The 14,415-nt window shown below is 59.3% G+C and overlaps 1 protein-coding gene across 8 annotated transcripts in view; it reads right to left on the reverse strand.

The window, feature by feature from the left end:
- Positions 1-14,415, reverse strand: part of SRC (SRC proto-oncogene, non-receptor tyrosine kinase) — a 62,684-nt gene that overhangs the window by 8,334 nt on the left and 39,935 nt on the right. For 6 of the 8 annotated variants that reach the window (XM_073006730.1, XM_073006737.1, XM_008017925.3 and 3 more), the window contains 5 exons: positions 12,879-13,136; positions 11,116-11,215; positions 3,319-3,417; positions 3,035-3,138; positions 983-1,132 (listed from right to left, as the gene is read on the reverse strand). In XM_073006730.1, coding sequence (XP_072862831.1) covers positions 983-1,132; positions 3,035-3,138; positions 3,319-3,417; positions 11,116-11,215; positions 12,879-13,128 — 703 coding nt within the window. In that variant the 5' untranslated portion in view covers positions 13,129-13,136. Of the gene's footprint in view, positions 1-982; positions 1,133-3,034; positions 3,139-3,318; positions 3,418-11,115; positions 11,216-12,878; positions 13,155-14,415 lie in introns of all 8 variants that reach the window. The other 2 variants (XM_073006734.1, XM_073006738.1) reach the window with 1 other exon arrangement.

Below are 14,415 nucleotides of genomic sequence, written 5' to 3' on the forward strand. Positions count from 1 at the left end.
GGCTTCCTGGAGGAAGCAGCAACTGAGCTTGGATATGCAGGAGGGTGAGGGGTTAAGCAGGGAAGAGCCCTCCAGGCAGGGGCACAGCCACAGCAAAGGCTCTGAGGAAAGAATAGCTGCAGGGCTGAAGAAGCGGAGGCAAAAGGAGCTGCAGGGAGCAGGTGGGGAAGGGCGGCACCAGGCAGAGGTGGGGAAGCAGCTGGGATTAGACCACTCGGGGGCTGGTGGGGGTCTTTATCCCAAGATTCCAAGACAGCCCCTGGAGAGTTCTGATGTGAGGGAACGGGGTTCAGCATGAGCCACACAGCGGTGGCCGAAGAGACAAGAGCGTGGTGGGTGATCCCAGAGGAAGTCAGGAGGCCGAGCTGAGAGGAGGAGGAGACTTCGGATGGGAAGTGGACCAACACCTGCACACAGAGGCCACGCGTGCCACAGACACACGGGCACACAGGCACCCACAGGCCCCGACACTGCAGTCAGCTCCAGACGCCCAGGTGGGTGGGCTACAGCACTGCGCCCACGCCCGAGCCCTCACCCAGCACGCAAGCCCCGCAAGCTCCCTCTGCTGCTCTCTCCGTCTCTGCTGCAATTGATCTGGCCGCCCCCTCCTCCTCTCCCAGCAACCGGTTCAGACCGGTCCTAGGGCTACATAGACAAACGACACCAGCCTCTGTCCCCTCCCTTCCAGCTCACTCTTGGGCTCCTCAGGGCAGCCCCCTCCATACCAGCCAGCTGCAGAGCAGGAGCAGGGAGAGATGGGGACTGGGAGGAGGGGGTCGGGGGAAAGAAGAGGAAGAAGGAGACGGAGGAAAGTAGGGAAAACGGAGGAGAGAGGAAGGGAAGGGGGAGGGAGAAAGTGGGGAGGGGAGCAGGAAACCTGGCATCACAGGATAACAGAAGACCCCACCCTTCTAAGCTCCAAAGCCCCTCCCCAGGGTCTGCAGCTGAGGCTCTGCCCGCCCGCCCTCCGAGGCTGGCTCACTGGAGTAGTAGGCCACCAGCTGCTGCAGGCTGTTGAACTGGGTGCGGGAGGTGATGTAGAAGCCGCCGCTGTCCAGCTTGCGGATCTTGTAGTGCTTCACGTTGAGGCCCTTGGCGTTGTCGAAGTCGGACACTGAGAGGCAGTAGGCACCTGCGGGGCACAGAGGGGAGCCGTGACCGCCACGCCCTCTCCCCCGCAGGCCGCAGCACTCAGCGCTGCTCTGGACACCGTTCTGTGCCTGCCTGACATCGGAGGGAAGGGAGGCCCAGGCGGGGCCCCCGGCCCACCCTGTCTCTCAACAGCCAGTCCTGGGGCGGCCACAGAGGTAGGGCCAAGGGACCCAAGAGACACTTGATTGGAACGTCCTGCCACGTACCCTTGGCCCCAGCAAGACCCCCATATCTCAGGTGGGCATCCTAGCTATGGAACTTGGAGGGGTTGCTGGCTCTCTCTGGGCCTCAGTTTCCTCCTCTGCACAATGCTGGTGCTCCCAGGGCTGCTGGGGAGATTCCGTGCCACCACATATAAAAGGGCCAGGCACACAGTAGGCACTCAATAACTGTTTGCTGGGAGCCTGTGAGTGGCTCCTTGTTGCTGTGTGGCTCTGGCCTAACTGCTTTCCCTCTCTGGATCGGCTCACGGGGGCACTGTCCGTGTTCCCCACACCTCCTTTCTGAAGACAGGCCCAGGGTCAGGCGGGAGGGGTGGTTGGCAGAGGCTGGCCGTCATGGGCAGGAGACCACTGGCTGGGTGTGGCCTGAAGGCTGCCTGGGTCAAGCAGGGCCAGCCCTGGTGCCTCCCCTCTTTCTCTTGAGCCTAGAAAAGCTTTCGGCCAGAAAAGTTTCCTCCCATCCAGCAGGCCCAGGTAGGACCAGAGGCCAAGAGACGCCCAAATGGCATCAGGGAACAAGGCTGAGCCCTGGAGGCAAGGGCAGAGGCTCCAGCGGCCAGGAACGGCCTTCCCAGGAGCCTGGCCAGGCAGTGCATAGGCATGGGGGAAGCCCAGCTCTCCTAGCCCACAGACCTCCCCTTTGCAATCTCCAGGAGGAGGTTACGATCCCAGCGTACAGAAGAAATGAGGTCCAGAGAGGGAAGTGGCCAGCCTGGGGTCACCCGGCAAGCCAGAGACAGGGCTGGGGCTCAAACCCACACCCGAGGACTCAACCTGCCTTGGGCGACCGTGATTTTCTACTGACGGCCTGGCTGGTGCACGTGGAAGCCACAGGCCTGAGACTGAAGCCAACCCCGGCCATATGTGCATACACATACAGGAATGCCCGTGCCTAGTGGCCACATGCTCATACAGGTACACGCTCCCCAGGCCCTCGGGCACCAGACAAACCACAACAGTCCATTCCCACATAGCGACACACAGACAATTCCACCCCACATGCACACACACACACACACGCCCAGACGTACACACAGCGTGCACACCCGCACACGGCTGCACAACTGTACGTAAATGCACGGCTCGACATGGATGCTCTGCTCCCCATCTCCCGCTGAGCCCCAGGCCCACAGGAAGCAGCCCAGCTTGGTTGCCATGGTGATGGGCGCCCGCAACCCACTCTCAGAGGGGCTGGAGAAAAAGGGGATGGTCTTCATTCTCTGGCTCAGGGGAGGGACGTGAGAGGGGCAGGGATCAGGACTGCGGTTGGGGGACGGCAAAGCCAGCCTCCAGAATCCAGTGCAGCCCAGGGACCCCTGGGGAAGGGGAAGAAGCGGGGCTCTTTGTAGCAGCACCTACCCTGGGAACAAGCCTGCTACTGTGTGACACTCAGAAAAACCTCCAGACAACTTATGCCCATCTTTCATTTGAGAAAACTGAGGCCAGAGAGGCTAAGCCTCATCTTTCTCCGGACATCTGGCCACCACAGGTGACTCGGCGTTCCTCAAATGCACCTCCCTGACTTTGATCCTGCCGTTACCTCCACCTGGAAGGCTCTTCCCTCCCTACTCCACAAACCAAACTCCTGCTCATTCCTCAACACCCAGCTCAAACCACTCACAGAAGACTCAGTATCCATTGGCCAATGAGAGTGCTCGTACCTTTTGTGGTCTCACTTTCTCGCACGAGGAAGGTCCCTCTCGGGTTCTCCGCATTGAGCAGTAACCGCTCTGACTCCCGTCTGGTGATCTTGCCAAAATACCACCTGGGAGTGGGAGGACGGAGGATGTTGCTGACTGTCCGGGCTTCTGCCCACTCACAGCACTTCTCCCTGGATATGGCTGGGGCGCTGGGCAGCCAGACCTCCCACCCCAGCCCAGGAGAGGTGCTCTGCACCGGCAGTGTCCAGGGACGACGGGTAGAGGCAGCCAGAGACAGTACTCACTCCTCGGCCTGGATGGAGTCGGAGGGCGCCACGTAGTTGCTGGGAATGTAGCCTGTCTGTCCCGTGCTGAGCGAGTGGGCCAGCCACCAGTCTCCCTCTCTGAGCAGGGACAGAAGGAGGGAGAAAAGGAGAAGGGAGCAGTCAGCCACAAGCCCAGCACCCACCATCCTCCTAGGTGCTGTGCTCAGGGCTCTAGTGGCTGAGGGAGGCCCAGGGAGGTGGTGGGGCCAGCATGAGTCCCCGCAGCATGCCAGGTCCAGCTGGCCTGGAACTCCTCCCCTCCCTGGCCCAGACGCCTTTTTGCCGAAGCTGGATCAGACAGACTTTGTCTAGGACCAGGGCAGGACTGGCCTTAGTCATCTGAGGCTCAAATCCACAGGGGAGGAGTCCCGGGACAGGAAGAAAGTTGCTTCCTTTCAGATGTACCAAGACATCTCAAGATGAGGAGAGCTGCCTTGGGAGGGAGGGAGGGAGCCCCCTGTCTCTGCGGGCAAGCAAGGTTGTAATAGAAGAGATTCCTGCCTGAGAGAATGTCAAGTGAGACTTGAAAGTGTCCCCATGCTCTGAGATTCGGAAGCCTGCTCCTGAGAGCTGGTGAGACCTGGGTGGAGGCAAGCAGGGGCCCTTCTGGGACCCAGTGACCATCCAGGCCCTAACCCTGCAAACGAGAGCAAGGCTTGCCTCTGTCCCAAATCACGGGTCACGCCTAAAGGGCTCCTCAGTTGAAAACTACAGGCCCCCTCCTCCAGCCTACCCATCTGCAGGGGGAAACTGAGGCCAGAGGGGGCTGGGACTTGCCCAAAGTCACACAGTGAGCCCTGTCAGAGGGGGTGAGGTGGCAGAGCCCCGATGCCCAGGGCACTTCTAGGCGAAAGTGAGGAAAAGGGGGGGAGGTGATGGGGACGGGGCAGGAGGAGCTCCCGGCGTGGTCGGGTCCCCTGGGCCTGGGTGGGAGCGGGGAGGGGCGGAAGTACCTTTGCAGCCATCTGAATGTGAACCAGGTCTGGCTGGAGCGGGGGTCCAGAGACACAGAGGAGGGAGGAGAGAGCGAGAGCCCAACAGGAGAGAAGAGGCAGAGATGGGGGTGGTGAGAGGCGGAGAGTGGCAGAAAGAGCAGGGGAGAGAGCGGGAGAGCCAGGCGGTGCTGGGGACAGGGGACGAGGGGGCAGCCACAGAGGCCTCACATCCAAAGCAACCAAGGGGACAGGGACAGGGTCCACAGGGAGTGAGGAGAGGTCAATGGGCAGGGAGACCTGGGAACTAGGGTCCAGCCCCCTCTCATTCCCACTGTACAGCTGGGAAGACTGAGGCCAGAGAAGCAAAGGCCTCTTTGCTCAAGGTCACACAGCCAGGCCGGGGCTCCTGACTCCCAGATAGAAGGAGCGCCCCCTACAGGGTACAACAGGGCTTGACAGCTTGCTGGGCTCTTCTCAATCCAAGGCCACTTTTGCACTTCACCACGATCCTGAGAAGACACGCTGCAGGCAGGGTGGCCCCCACCCACCACCAGGGCCCAGAGAGAGAAAGGCCCTTGCCTACAGTCACACAATCTGAACTTGAACCTGGATCCCTGGCTCCCAGTTCTTCTGAGCTGCCTCTGGCCATATTCTTCAGCCCATATAGAAGATGGAGAAGTTGAGGCCAGGAGGGAGCAGAGCTTGGGGAGCTCTCCAGGGACCTGTCGGAGGACAGGTGAGCACCTGAGACCCTGGGGTTCTGCCAGAAGTGAGCCAGAGGGTGTGGTGTCCCCTCCTGATGGAGTGAGGCGAGGGCGTGTGACTGGGGCTGTGTGGCCTATCTCAGCTCTGTGATGGCTGGACACACACTCAGGCAGGGAAGCAAGCTATGTGGGGTCACTGGAGGGAGGACCCTGGAGTAAGGGGGCAAGATCCACCTCAAGGAAAGAAGCCTTTGGATGTCCCAAATCCCCACCCACCTCCTTGTTGTATACCCACCTAGGGTGTCCACACTTGTCTCTCCCACTGACCCTCAAGGCCACCCTGCAAGGGAGGAAGGCAGGGCCCCCAGATGAAGAAACTGTGGCTCAGAAGTGTCAAGGGATCAGCGCAGGGGCACACAGCACCCAGGTCAGAGTAGCCCAGCACTTTATTTATTTATTTGAGATAGAGTCTTGCTTTATCGCCCAGGCTGGAGTGCAACAGCGTGATCTCGGCTCACTGCAACCTTCACCTCCTGGGTTCAAGCGATTCTCCTGCCTCAGCCTCTCAAGTAGCTGGGATTACAGGCGAGCGCCATCAAGCCCAGCTATTTTTTGTATTTTTAGCAGAGACGGGGTTTCACCATGTTGGCCAGGCTGGTCTCGAACTCCTGACCTCAAGTGATCTGCCCGCCTCGGCCTCCAAAAGTGCTGGGATTACAGGCGTGAGCCACCACCCCCGGCCAGCACTTTCTTTAGAGAGTTGGGGAAACTGAGGGACAGAGAGGTGCAGGGACTTGCCCAAAGCTACAAAGCAAGGACTCAAATCACACAAAACAGCTTTCTGAGCTCTTTCAGTTCAAAGCCTCCATTTACCAATGGGGGAAAATGAGGCACAGACAGGCCAGTGATTTGCCACACGGTCAATCAACGGCAGAGCAAGAGTGGGAAGCAGTGCCCCTGACTGTCCACAGCCAGGCACAGTAGGCCTCCCCAGGCCCCAGAGAGGCTGAGACCTTTGGGAAAGTCAGTGGCAGATGAAAGAGGAGGCTGCAGGGCTGGGGCAGAGGACAGGCCACAGCGGGAAGGGGCCAAGGTCTAAGGCCAGATGCTAAAAATTGAGGCCGTTTCACAAAGCTACCGTCTGCAGGCTGGCCAGCCTCTGGGGAGCCTCCAGTCACCCACTCAGAGTGAAAGGCTGGCAGGAGGCCTATGATCGGAGGCCAAGCAGGGCCCAAGAACGAGAGGAGCGCAGCTGACACTACCCAGATTTCAGTGAGCAGGGTTCTCACTCTCCAGAGTCAGCCCACCTGTGAGTCTGGGGTTTCATGGTCCAGTCCGGGGGTTTCATTTCACAGGGGACAGGGAGAGAGATGAGATGCACTCCAGTTTTACTGAAGGACCCAAGATCCAGTCTCAGCCTGGCCCCTGATTTAGAGGGGTCTGAGGGCATAAGCTCCAGTGCTGGACTGCCCTAGACACCATCCCAGCTCACCACTTGCTGGCTGTGTGACCTTGGCCCCTCCACACCACACTCACCAGTCTCAGTTTCCTCATTTGCAGGGTTAGCCATGTCTCCCTCCCAGGATATAAAATGCCAGAACAGACAGTGCACGGTGGCTCATGCCTGTAATCCCAACACTTTGGGAGACTGAGGTAGATGGATCACTTGAAGTCAGGAGTTTGAGACCAGCCTGGCAACATGGCGAAACCCCTTCTCTAATAAAAATATAAAAATTACCTGGGCGTGGTGGTGTACATCTGTAATCTCAGTTACTTGGGAAGCCGAGGCAGGAGAATCACTTGAACCCAGGAGGCAGAGATTGCAGTGAGCCAAGATTGCACCACTGCACTCCAGCCTGGGTCACAGAGCAAGACTCGGTCTCCAAAAAAAAAAGCTATATCAGAGCCCAGCACAACATGCATCAGTTGTTAGATCTGGATTTAGCTAAAAAATAAAACTAGAAACAACTAAATCGATATTTCCACAGTGCCGCTTCCTACTCCCCAAAATGTTTTTAAAAACCAAAGCAGCACAGTCCTGGGCTCCAACAAAGATTTGCTGTGTGACCTTGGGCAAGTACCCTGCCCTCTCTGGGTCTTAGTTTCCTCATATGTAAAAAGGAGACAATATTCACAGAATCTCCCTTGCAGGCAAAGTGTGTAAACAGTGAGCGTCAAGCTGGGCTCAGAGTAAACTGAGATAATGACCATGATGATCATCTGAGCCTCAGTTTGCCCACCTGTGAAATGGAGGTATCAATCCCCATCTTCCCATGTCAGGGGCTTGGGAGGCTCAAACCTGCCTCTGGTGGCTACGGTCGTCAGTCACAGCAGCATCAAGCCATCAGGGTGAGGAGTTCTACTGCATCCAGCACCTTCCCTGGGGCCTGGTCCTCATAAGGCGGGCAGCAAGCAGGGAAGGAAGGGAATCGTGCATTCCTGCCCGACCCCTTGCCTTCCCACCCGTGGCTAGAAGAGGGGCCAAGAGTCCCAGAGCTGTGATTTTTCACAACTGCTGGTCACCAGCTGTGTGGCCCTTAAGCAACTGACCTCACCTCTCTGAGCCCCAGGATCCTCTTTTGGGGCCCTAATCTTTGGGTTCCAGCCAGTGTGGCATGTGGCTCAGGGGCACGGCAGCTTTGGAACCCAGGACATGTGCAGCGTGGGCACTGACATTCGCTCCCTTGGGCTGTTGGGACTGGTTGGGAGGGCTCTGGGGATGGCCGCTGAGCTGGTGCACCACGGCTGAGGCTGGCCAGGCGGGCAGTGGGCAGGAGGCCAAGTTTCCAAGCCCCAAGGCCTGGGGCACATGGTCTGTGGGGTGAGGGAGGAGCGAGGCAGGGGTGAAGCCAGCACAGGTCTCTGGAGGAGAGCATGAAGGCAGGGCCCCGAGGCTCTGGACTCCCGAGGTGACCCCTGCCGCCATGACCAGGGCAAGGAGGCAGAGGCCAGTTGAGGCGCTGTTGCCTGGAAGCGCCTGCCAGAAAACTCTCAAAAGAAGCTCCTGGAATTTGGGTGGGAGGAAGGGGCAGTTCAGGGAACAACCGAGAATCAGACCCAGAGGAGTCCTGACTCCTGAGACTCGGATGTCAGGTCAGGGAGCTTGAGGCAGTCAGACCTCAGCCCCAGAGGGCTTCCTCATGCCCAGGGCCACACGGTACCCAGAACACCAGGACCCAGGGCCACGTGGCACCAAGATCCATGGCGGGGGGTCTCTGGGTCTGCTACTGTGAGGACTCCCACTTAGCCAGACCCCATCCACAGACAGGTTCCTCTTCTCTCTCTACTTCCCTGACAGCCAGTTCAGCCCCCACACGCGCCTGGGCCCCATACTAGATTCAGAGAGTCCCTCACTCTTACCGGGTGGGGGAGGCACTACGCAGTAATAGGCCCTGAGCACTGATGGCGGAAGGATGTGCATGCAGGCGGGACCCGGGTGAGGTGGGAGACTCAAACACCTTAAATTCAGGTGGCCCATCTCCTACCAAGCCCTGCCCCCAAATCCCTTTCCCTCTCCTCTTCTACTAATACCAGCCCCCACCTACACTCCACTCCTTCACTTCTTTTTTTTTTTTTTTTGAGACAGTCTTGCTCTGTCACTCAGGCTGGAGTGCAGTAGCATGATCACGGCTCACTGCAGCCTTGAACTCCTGGCTCAAGCGATCCTCCCACCTCAGGCTCCTGAATAGCTGGGCCCACCGGCACGCACCACCACACCTAGCTAATTTAATTTTATATTTTGTAGAGGCCAGATCTCCCTATGTTGCCCAGGCTGGTCTCAAACTTCTCGGTTCAAGCGATCCTCCTGCCTCAGCCTCCCAAAGTGCTGGGATTACAGGTGTGAGCCACCGCGCTCAGCCACCATCTCTGACGTCTAAGTGAAGGAACATTGGAGCACTGTGATATGAGGAGGGGCTCCCAATCCACCCACCCCCATCTCCCAGTCTACCCAGAGTCTTCCCTGAATGAGATTCCATCACTTCCAGGCCTCCTGGCAGCCCCAGCCTCCTGGCCAAACCTCCCCCAGCGCACCCCCCCCGGAAGGCAAGAAGAGTGGAGGGAAAGGGCTGGAAAAAGGCAAGCATGGGGCTGCCCTCTGACTCCAGGTGAAAAAGGCAGAACCAAAGTTATCCAAGCCCTTCCTGCCTCCACACCTCTGCCCCAGCTGTCACCCAGTCTGAGACGTTTGGTAGAGACTCCACCAGGACTTCAAAGCCATCCTGCTGGCGCCCCTCCCCTGCACAGGCCCCTCCCGCCTGTGGCCTCTGCTGCACCTCCACTGAGCCTTTCTGAAAGGACCATGGGTCGGAGGGCCAGCCTAGTCTTCCAGCTCTGCCACTACTAGCCATGTGACCTTGGGCAAGTCGTTTCACCTCTCTGGGCCTCAGTTTCCTCATCTGTAAAATGGTGCAAGTAAGACTTCCCATTTCTCAAGGCTATGGTGATGCATAAATAAAATAATGCGACTTCAAGCACTCAGCAGGCTCACATAGAGAGCACAAGAAATGGTGACTTTGTCACTGCTGTTCATTCATCCTGTTCACCATCACCTGCTGGGCACCCACCACTGGGCTGAGTTACAGGTGCTGTGGGGACCCAGAAGTGAGGTGCACCAGAGAGCCGCCCTCCAGCAGCTCCCAGTTTAGGGGGGAAGCAGACACAAACAGCTGGTGACAATAAGGAAACTGTAGCTTCGCACCAGGACTCTGCCATGCAACGGGGGAGGGGGAGCTGGGAGAGCCCCTCCCCTCCACGCACACCCCCTCCCCCGCCGCCAAGAGCAGCTTGAGGAGGGCAGAAAGTTGCTGCTTCAGTTCCAGTCCTGGCTTTGCTACTTGGCAGCTGTGTGACCTTGGACAAGGACCTTCACATCGCTGAGCCTCAGTTTCCTCATCTGCAAAATGGAGACAGCCCCTCCCCGATCACTTCAACCCTGGCTAGACTGCAGAGAGGAGTCAATACAAGGACACCGGTGGAGACGACTGGCATGGCAACTGGCACCTCTGTTCCCTTTTGCCCCCTGAGAAGGCAGTCCTGCACTGATCTTGAGCCATGAACAGGAGTTCTCCAGGCAGACACCGGAGAAAGGGCATTTCAGGCAAAGGGAAGAGCATGCGCAAGGCAAGTAAGTGGGGTATGAGCAAGCCAGACACGCTTGGACCAGTGGAAACCCCCAACTTCCTTAGCCAGGCCTTCGAGGACACCCAGGGATCGAACGAATCTCCTCTGCCCTCTAGAACCTCCCTGCCTCTCACACCCGCGAAGGCGTCAGCCCCCTCCAGCCCGGCCCCCTCCTGCAAGCTGCCCTTCCACCACCGCCACCTGCCAGAGAACTTCACTGGCTTTCCTTCGAGGCCCTTGACCCTCCCAATCCCTGTGGTCATCACCAGAGACAGACCCACAGCAGGGGCTCCAGGAGCTGACTCTGGGCTCATCCACTGCCTGACTCTTGGCCTGGAATAGGGCCATGGGCTGTCTCCCTGGCCACATGCTGGCTCCAGGAGGGCGTGGCCAAGGCCTTCTCCACCCAGGCCATCCCAGTCACAGCACTGGGTCCTGCATGCAGCAGACATTTGGGTGGGCTGACGGGGCAGAATGGGAGGGTGAGTGAGTAGGAAGGTGGATGGGGAGGAGGTGTGCAGGAGAGTGCAACGGAGGGGCCCCTGATCACAGCCTGGGGTTAAGGTCAAGGACCTAATCAATTGGTGGGGGGGAGAGGAGAAGCTGGGAGGTGAGGAGCAGCCAAGAGAGCCAGAGATCACAGGCAGGGAGTGGAAGCACATGCAGACAGCAGCCCCCACCCCCCGCAAAGCACCCTGCCCAGCCCGCCGCCCACGGAGCATGTACACACCTGACATCCACCTTCCTCCTAAGGGCCAGCAAGAGAGAAGCAGAGAGAGGGAGAAGCTGAGAGAGGGCTGGAGGGAGCAAGCGAGAGCCAGGGATTGGGAGGAGTTCCCCACGGCTGGGGGAGCGACAGCAGGTGCTGCCCAGGGCGAGAGTGCAGCAGGCGCCCGGCTCCGCACTGCCCTGGGCTCCGCACTGTGCTGCCCTGATGCCAGATCCTGCATGAGCCCCTGCCCGCTTTGAAGTCCCACCACCCAGCCCTGAGGGGCAGTAGGGAAGGGGGCACTCACGTGTTGTTGACAATCTGGAGCCGCTCGCCTTTCTTGAAGGACAGGTCTGTCTCCGTCCTAGACTCATAGTCATAGAGGGCCACAAAGGTGGTCACTCCACCTGCAGAGAGGGGTGGGGGTGTGTCAGAATGGTGGAGCCACACCCAGGGAAGGCGTGGGCAGGAGGGTCCTGTGCCCAGGAGGAGTGGGGATTTGTCTCCCACACACCACAAGCGCCCAGCCCAAAGACACAGTCAGGTTCAGTGAAGATGGGCCTGTGCATGTGTCCACTGCATCCGTGCGTCTGCGCATCCCTGCAAGGGCATGTGGGAGCGGGAGCATCCCTTCCTGTCCGTGTCCGCCCCCGGGGCTTTGGGCAGTGCTGGGTCCCAGCTTATCTGTTTGGTGCCTGTCTTGCTCTAGGACCAGAAGTCCCCAATAACAAGCATCTTTGTTTTGTTTCCAGAGCCAGGCACATAGTAGGTGCTCAAGAAAGAGCTGTAGGCTGAACAAAGCGGTGAATGAAGAACACCGCCCCAGGGAGACTTGCTCGCTCTCCGTAAAGTGTGTCACTCTGGGCGCTCCTGGTGTCCAGGAAGATTTGGCTCCAAGTAACTGTCCCCTCAAAAAGGCCCCTGTACCCCCTTCCACCATTTTAAGCTACGGCCTCCATCTCCACACATCCCCCAGCCCTCCCTCCCTGCCTGTTTTGTGTCTTGACCGCAGCGCCACTTCTAACGCCCTCCACAAGCTGCCCTGTGCTTCCTTCCCCCAGGTGGGTTCCGTCCGCACCGCTGGGGCCTGGGCAGCAGAGGAGCCCCGGCCTGTAGTAGGAGCTCCATATATACTTCTTGAACAAATGAATGGTGTGTCTGTGGGTCTGTTTCTCTCTTGGGCGTGCGTCTGCGTCTGAGGGGTTCAGGCCTGTCCGTGTGTCTCTGAGTGTTCGCATGTTCTCGATGCACCCGTGTGCATCTGTCGTCTGGGCGGCCACGATGGTGACTTCCAGCTGAGCATGTGTCTGTGTCTTGTGTGTGTCTTTGAATGCGCGTCTGACGGCATGCGCGTGTGTCTTCATCTACAAGTGTGACGTCACCTGTGCATGTATGTGAGTTTGTATCTGGGTACATCTGCGTTGGGGATGTGTCCGCGGGTGTCTGTGACCCTGTCTCCACTCTGCATGTGTTCGTGTCCCGGGCAGGGGTGTAGCCGTGTGTGTGGCCCAGCGTGTGCGTGTGGGGAAAGTGCACGGGTCTGAGTGAAGTCTGCGTGGAGGGTCTGGGGCACGGCCACGGCTCTCCAAGCGGCCCTCTCCGGGGCTGCGGTGACCGCAGAGCGCCAGCAGAGGGCGCAGGGGCGCATCCTGGCGCGGGCCCAGCCGGGGCCGTCCGGTGCCCAGTTCCCCGAGCGATCCCTCCGCCGCACGTGGGCCACGGGTCCCGACTCATTTCTGGGCGGACCGGGGCAACGAAAACGGCCTGGGCGCCAGGCAGCAGCTTCAGGCCCGGTCCCCGCGCCGCCCGTCTCTCTGGGCCTCAGCGTCCCACTAGGTTCCCTTCACCAGACCCCGCGTCCTTTGCGCCTGCTCCACCCCAAAGGCGGCGGCGGCGGCGCGGAGCGCTTCACAGTGGGTACTGCCCTCCCGCACACCCAAGTCACCCAGGGGCGCTTCTCCTGGCTAGAGTAAGGGCCTGCGCAGAGGAGGCGACCCCGGGCACACAGCCCCGCCGCCTCCCCGCCGTGGCCCCAGGAGGGCGAGGACCCAGCGCCGCCCGCGCACTGACCGGCCAGCGGGCCCGCCCTCTGCGGGGAGGTGACGGTGTCCGAGGAGTTGAAGCCTCCGAACAGCTTGGGCTCGGCGGCCGCGGGGGCGAAGGCCGCGCTGGGGCCGCGGTGGCCGTCTGCCGAGGCTGGCTTGCTGGGGGTCTGGGAGGCGGGGAAAGCGCCCCCGCCAGCGCCATGCGCGTTCTCGGCGGGCTCCAGGCTGCGGCGCCGCTGGCTGGCATCCTTGGGCTTGCTCTTGTTGCTGCCCATGGTCCTGGCTGGAAAGAGAGGAGACACTGGAACAGGCAGGGTTGCCGGGGCCCCTTGGCCGGCCTCCCTCCCACCCATCCCACAGATGGGGGAAACGAGGCCCAAAGAGAGGCACCAGGGCCCGGCACGGTGGCTCACGCCTGTAATTCCAGCACTTTGGGAGGTCGAGGCGGGCGGATCACTTGAGGTCAGGAGTTCCAGACCAGCCTGGCCAACATGCAGAAACCCCGTCTCTACTAAAAAAAGAATTCAAAAATTAGACGGGCATGGTGGCACGCGCCTGTAGTCCCAGCTACTCAGGAGAACCGCTGAACAGGGGAGGCAGAGGCTGCAGTGAGCCCAGATCCTGCCACTGCACTCCAGCCTGGGCGTCAGAGGAAGCCTCCGTCTCAAAAAAAAAAAAGAAAGAAAAAAAGAAAAAACGGGGGGGGGGGGGAGCGGGGGCACCAGCCTCTTTGGGAGAGTTAGCCTCTCAAAACCTTGATGGCTTCATCTGTAAAATGAGCGTAAGGATGGCATCCATCCACAAAGGGCCTCCTCGGTCCAGGGCCAGGAACGGAATAAATGCCTCATAATCAGAAGCCCTGACCTTACCCACCCACCTCCCCCAAGTCACTGTTTCCCTCCCTCCTGGCAGGGACAGTATCTGAGCCACGCCTATGTCCCGGGCACCTAGCACATGGAGGGGGCTCACTGAGGGTTTGTTGAATGAATATGTGGCTGACGGGAATTGCCTAATGCTGGGGAAAGGTGCTAAAAGTGGCAGTCGAGGCCGCACAGCAGGAGGTTTGAAGCAGAGATGCCTGGCAGCTCACTCCAGCCACAGGTCCTTCGTGCATACCATTCCCACTGCCCAGATGCTCTCGCCTGGCCACTTCATCGCGGTAACTGGTGCTTCCTTCCGTTCTCAACTCAAAAGTCCCCTCCTCGGGAAGTGTCCCCCAAACCCTTTCCCTGGGTCCCCCGACTTCTGTCTCTCTTTGATAACATGTGGTCCTGCTTTGTTTTTGTTGTTTGAATTCATGTGGTTATATGACTACTGTCATGGGCTTTTGTTCATCTTGTTCACTGCTGTGCTACCAGTGCCTAGCATGGGGTGTGGCACACAGTAGGTGCTCAGTAAACAGTTGAACGAATGAATTACTATTTAAGAACTAAGGGACTTTAGAGCCAGAAACCTGGGAGCTCCAGAGAGAGGGAAACACAGAATAAACCAAGTTGAATACTCCCCCTGACACCCACAGTCCTGCCACCACCCTCTGCCTCCCACTTCCCCATCCGCAGGCC

Source organism: Chlorocebus sabaeus, chromosome 2 (genome assembly GCF_047675955.1).
Source record: "Chlorocebus sabaeus isolate Y175 chromosome 2, mChlSab1.0.hap1, whole genome shotgun sequence".
NCBI classification, from domain to species: domain Eukaryota; kingdom Metazoa; phylum Chordata; class Mammalia; order Primates; family Cercopithecidae; genus Chlorocebus; species Chlorocebus sabaeus.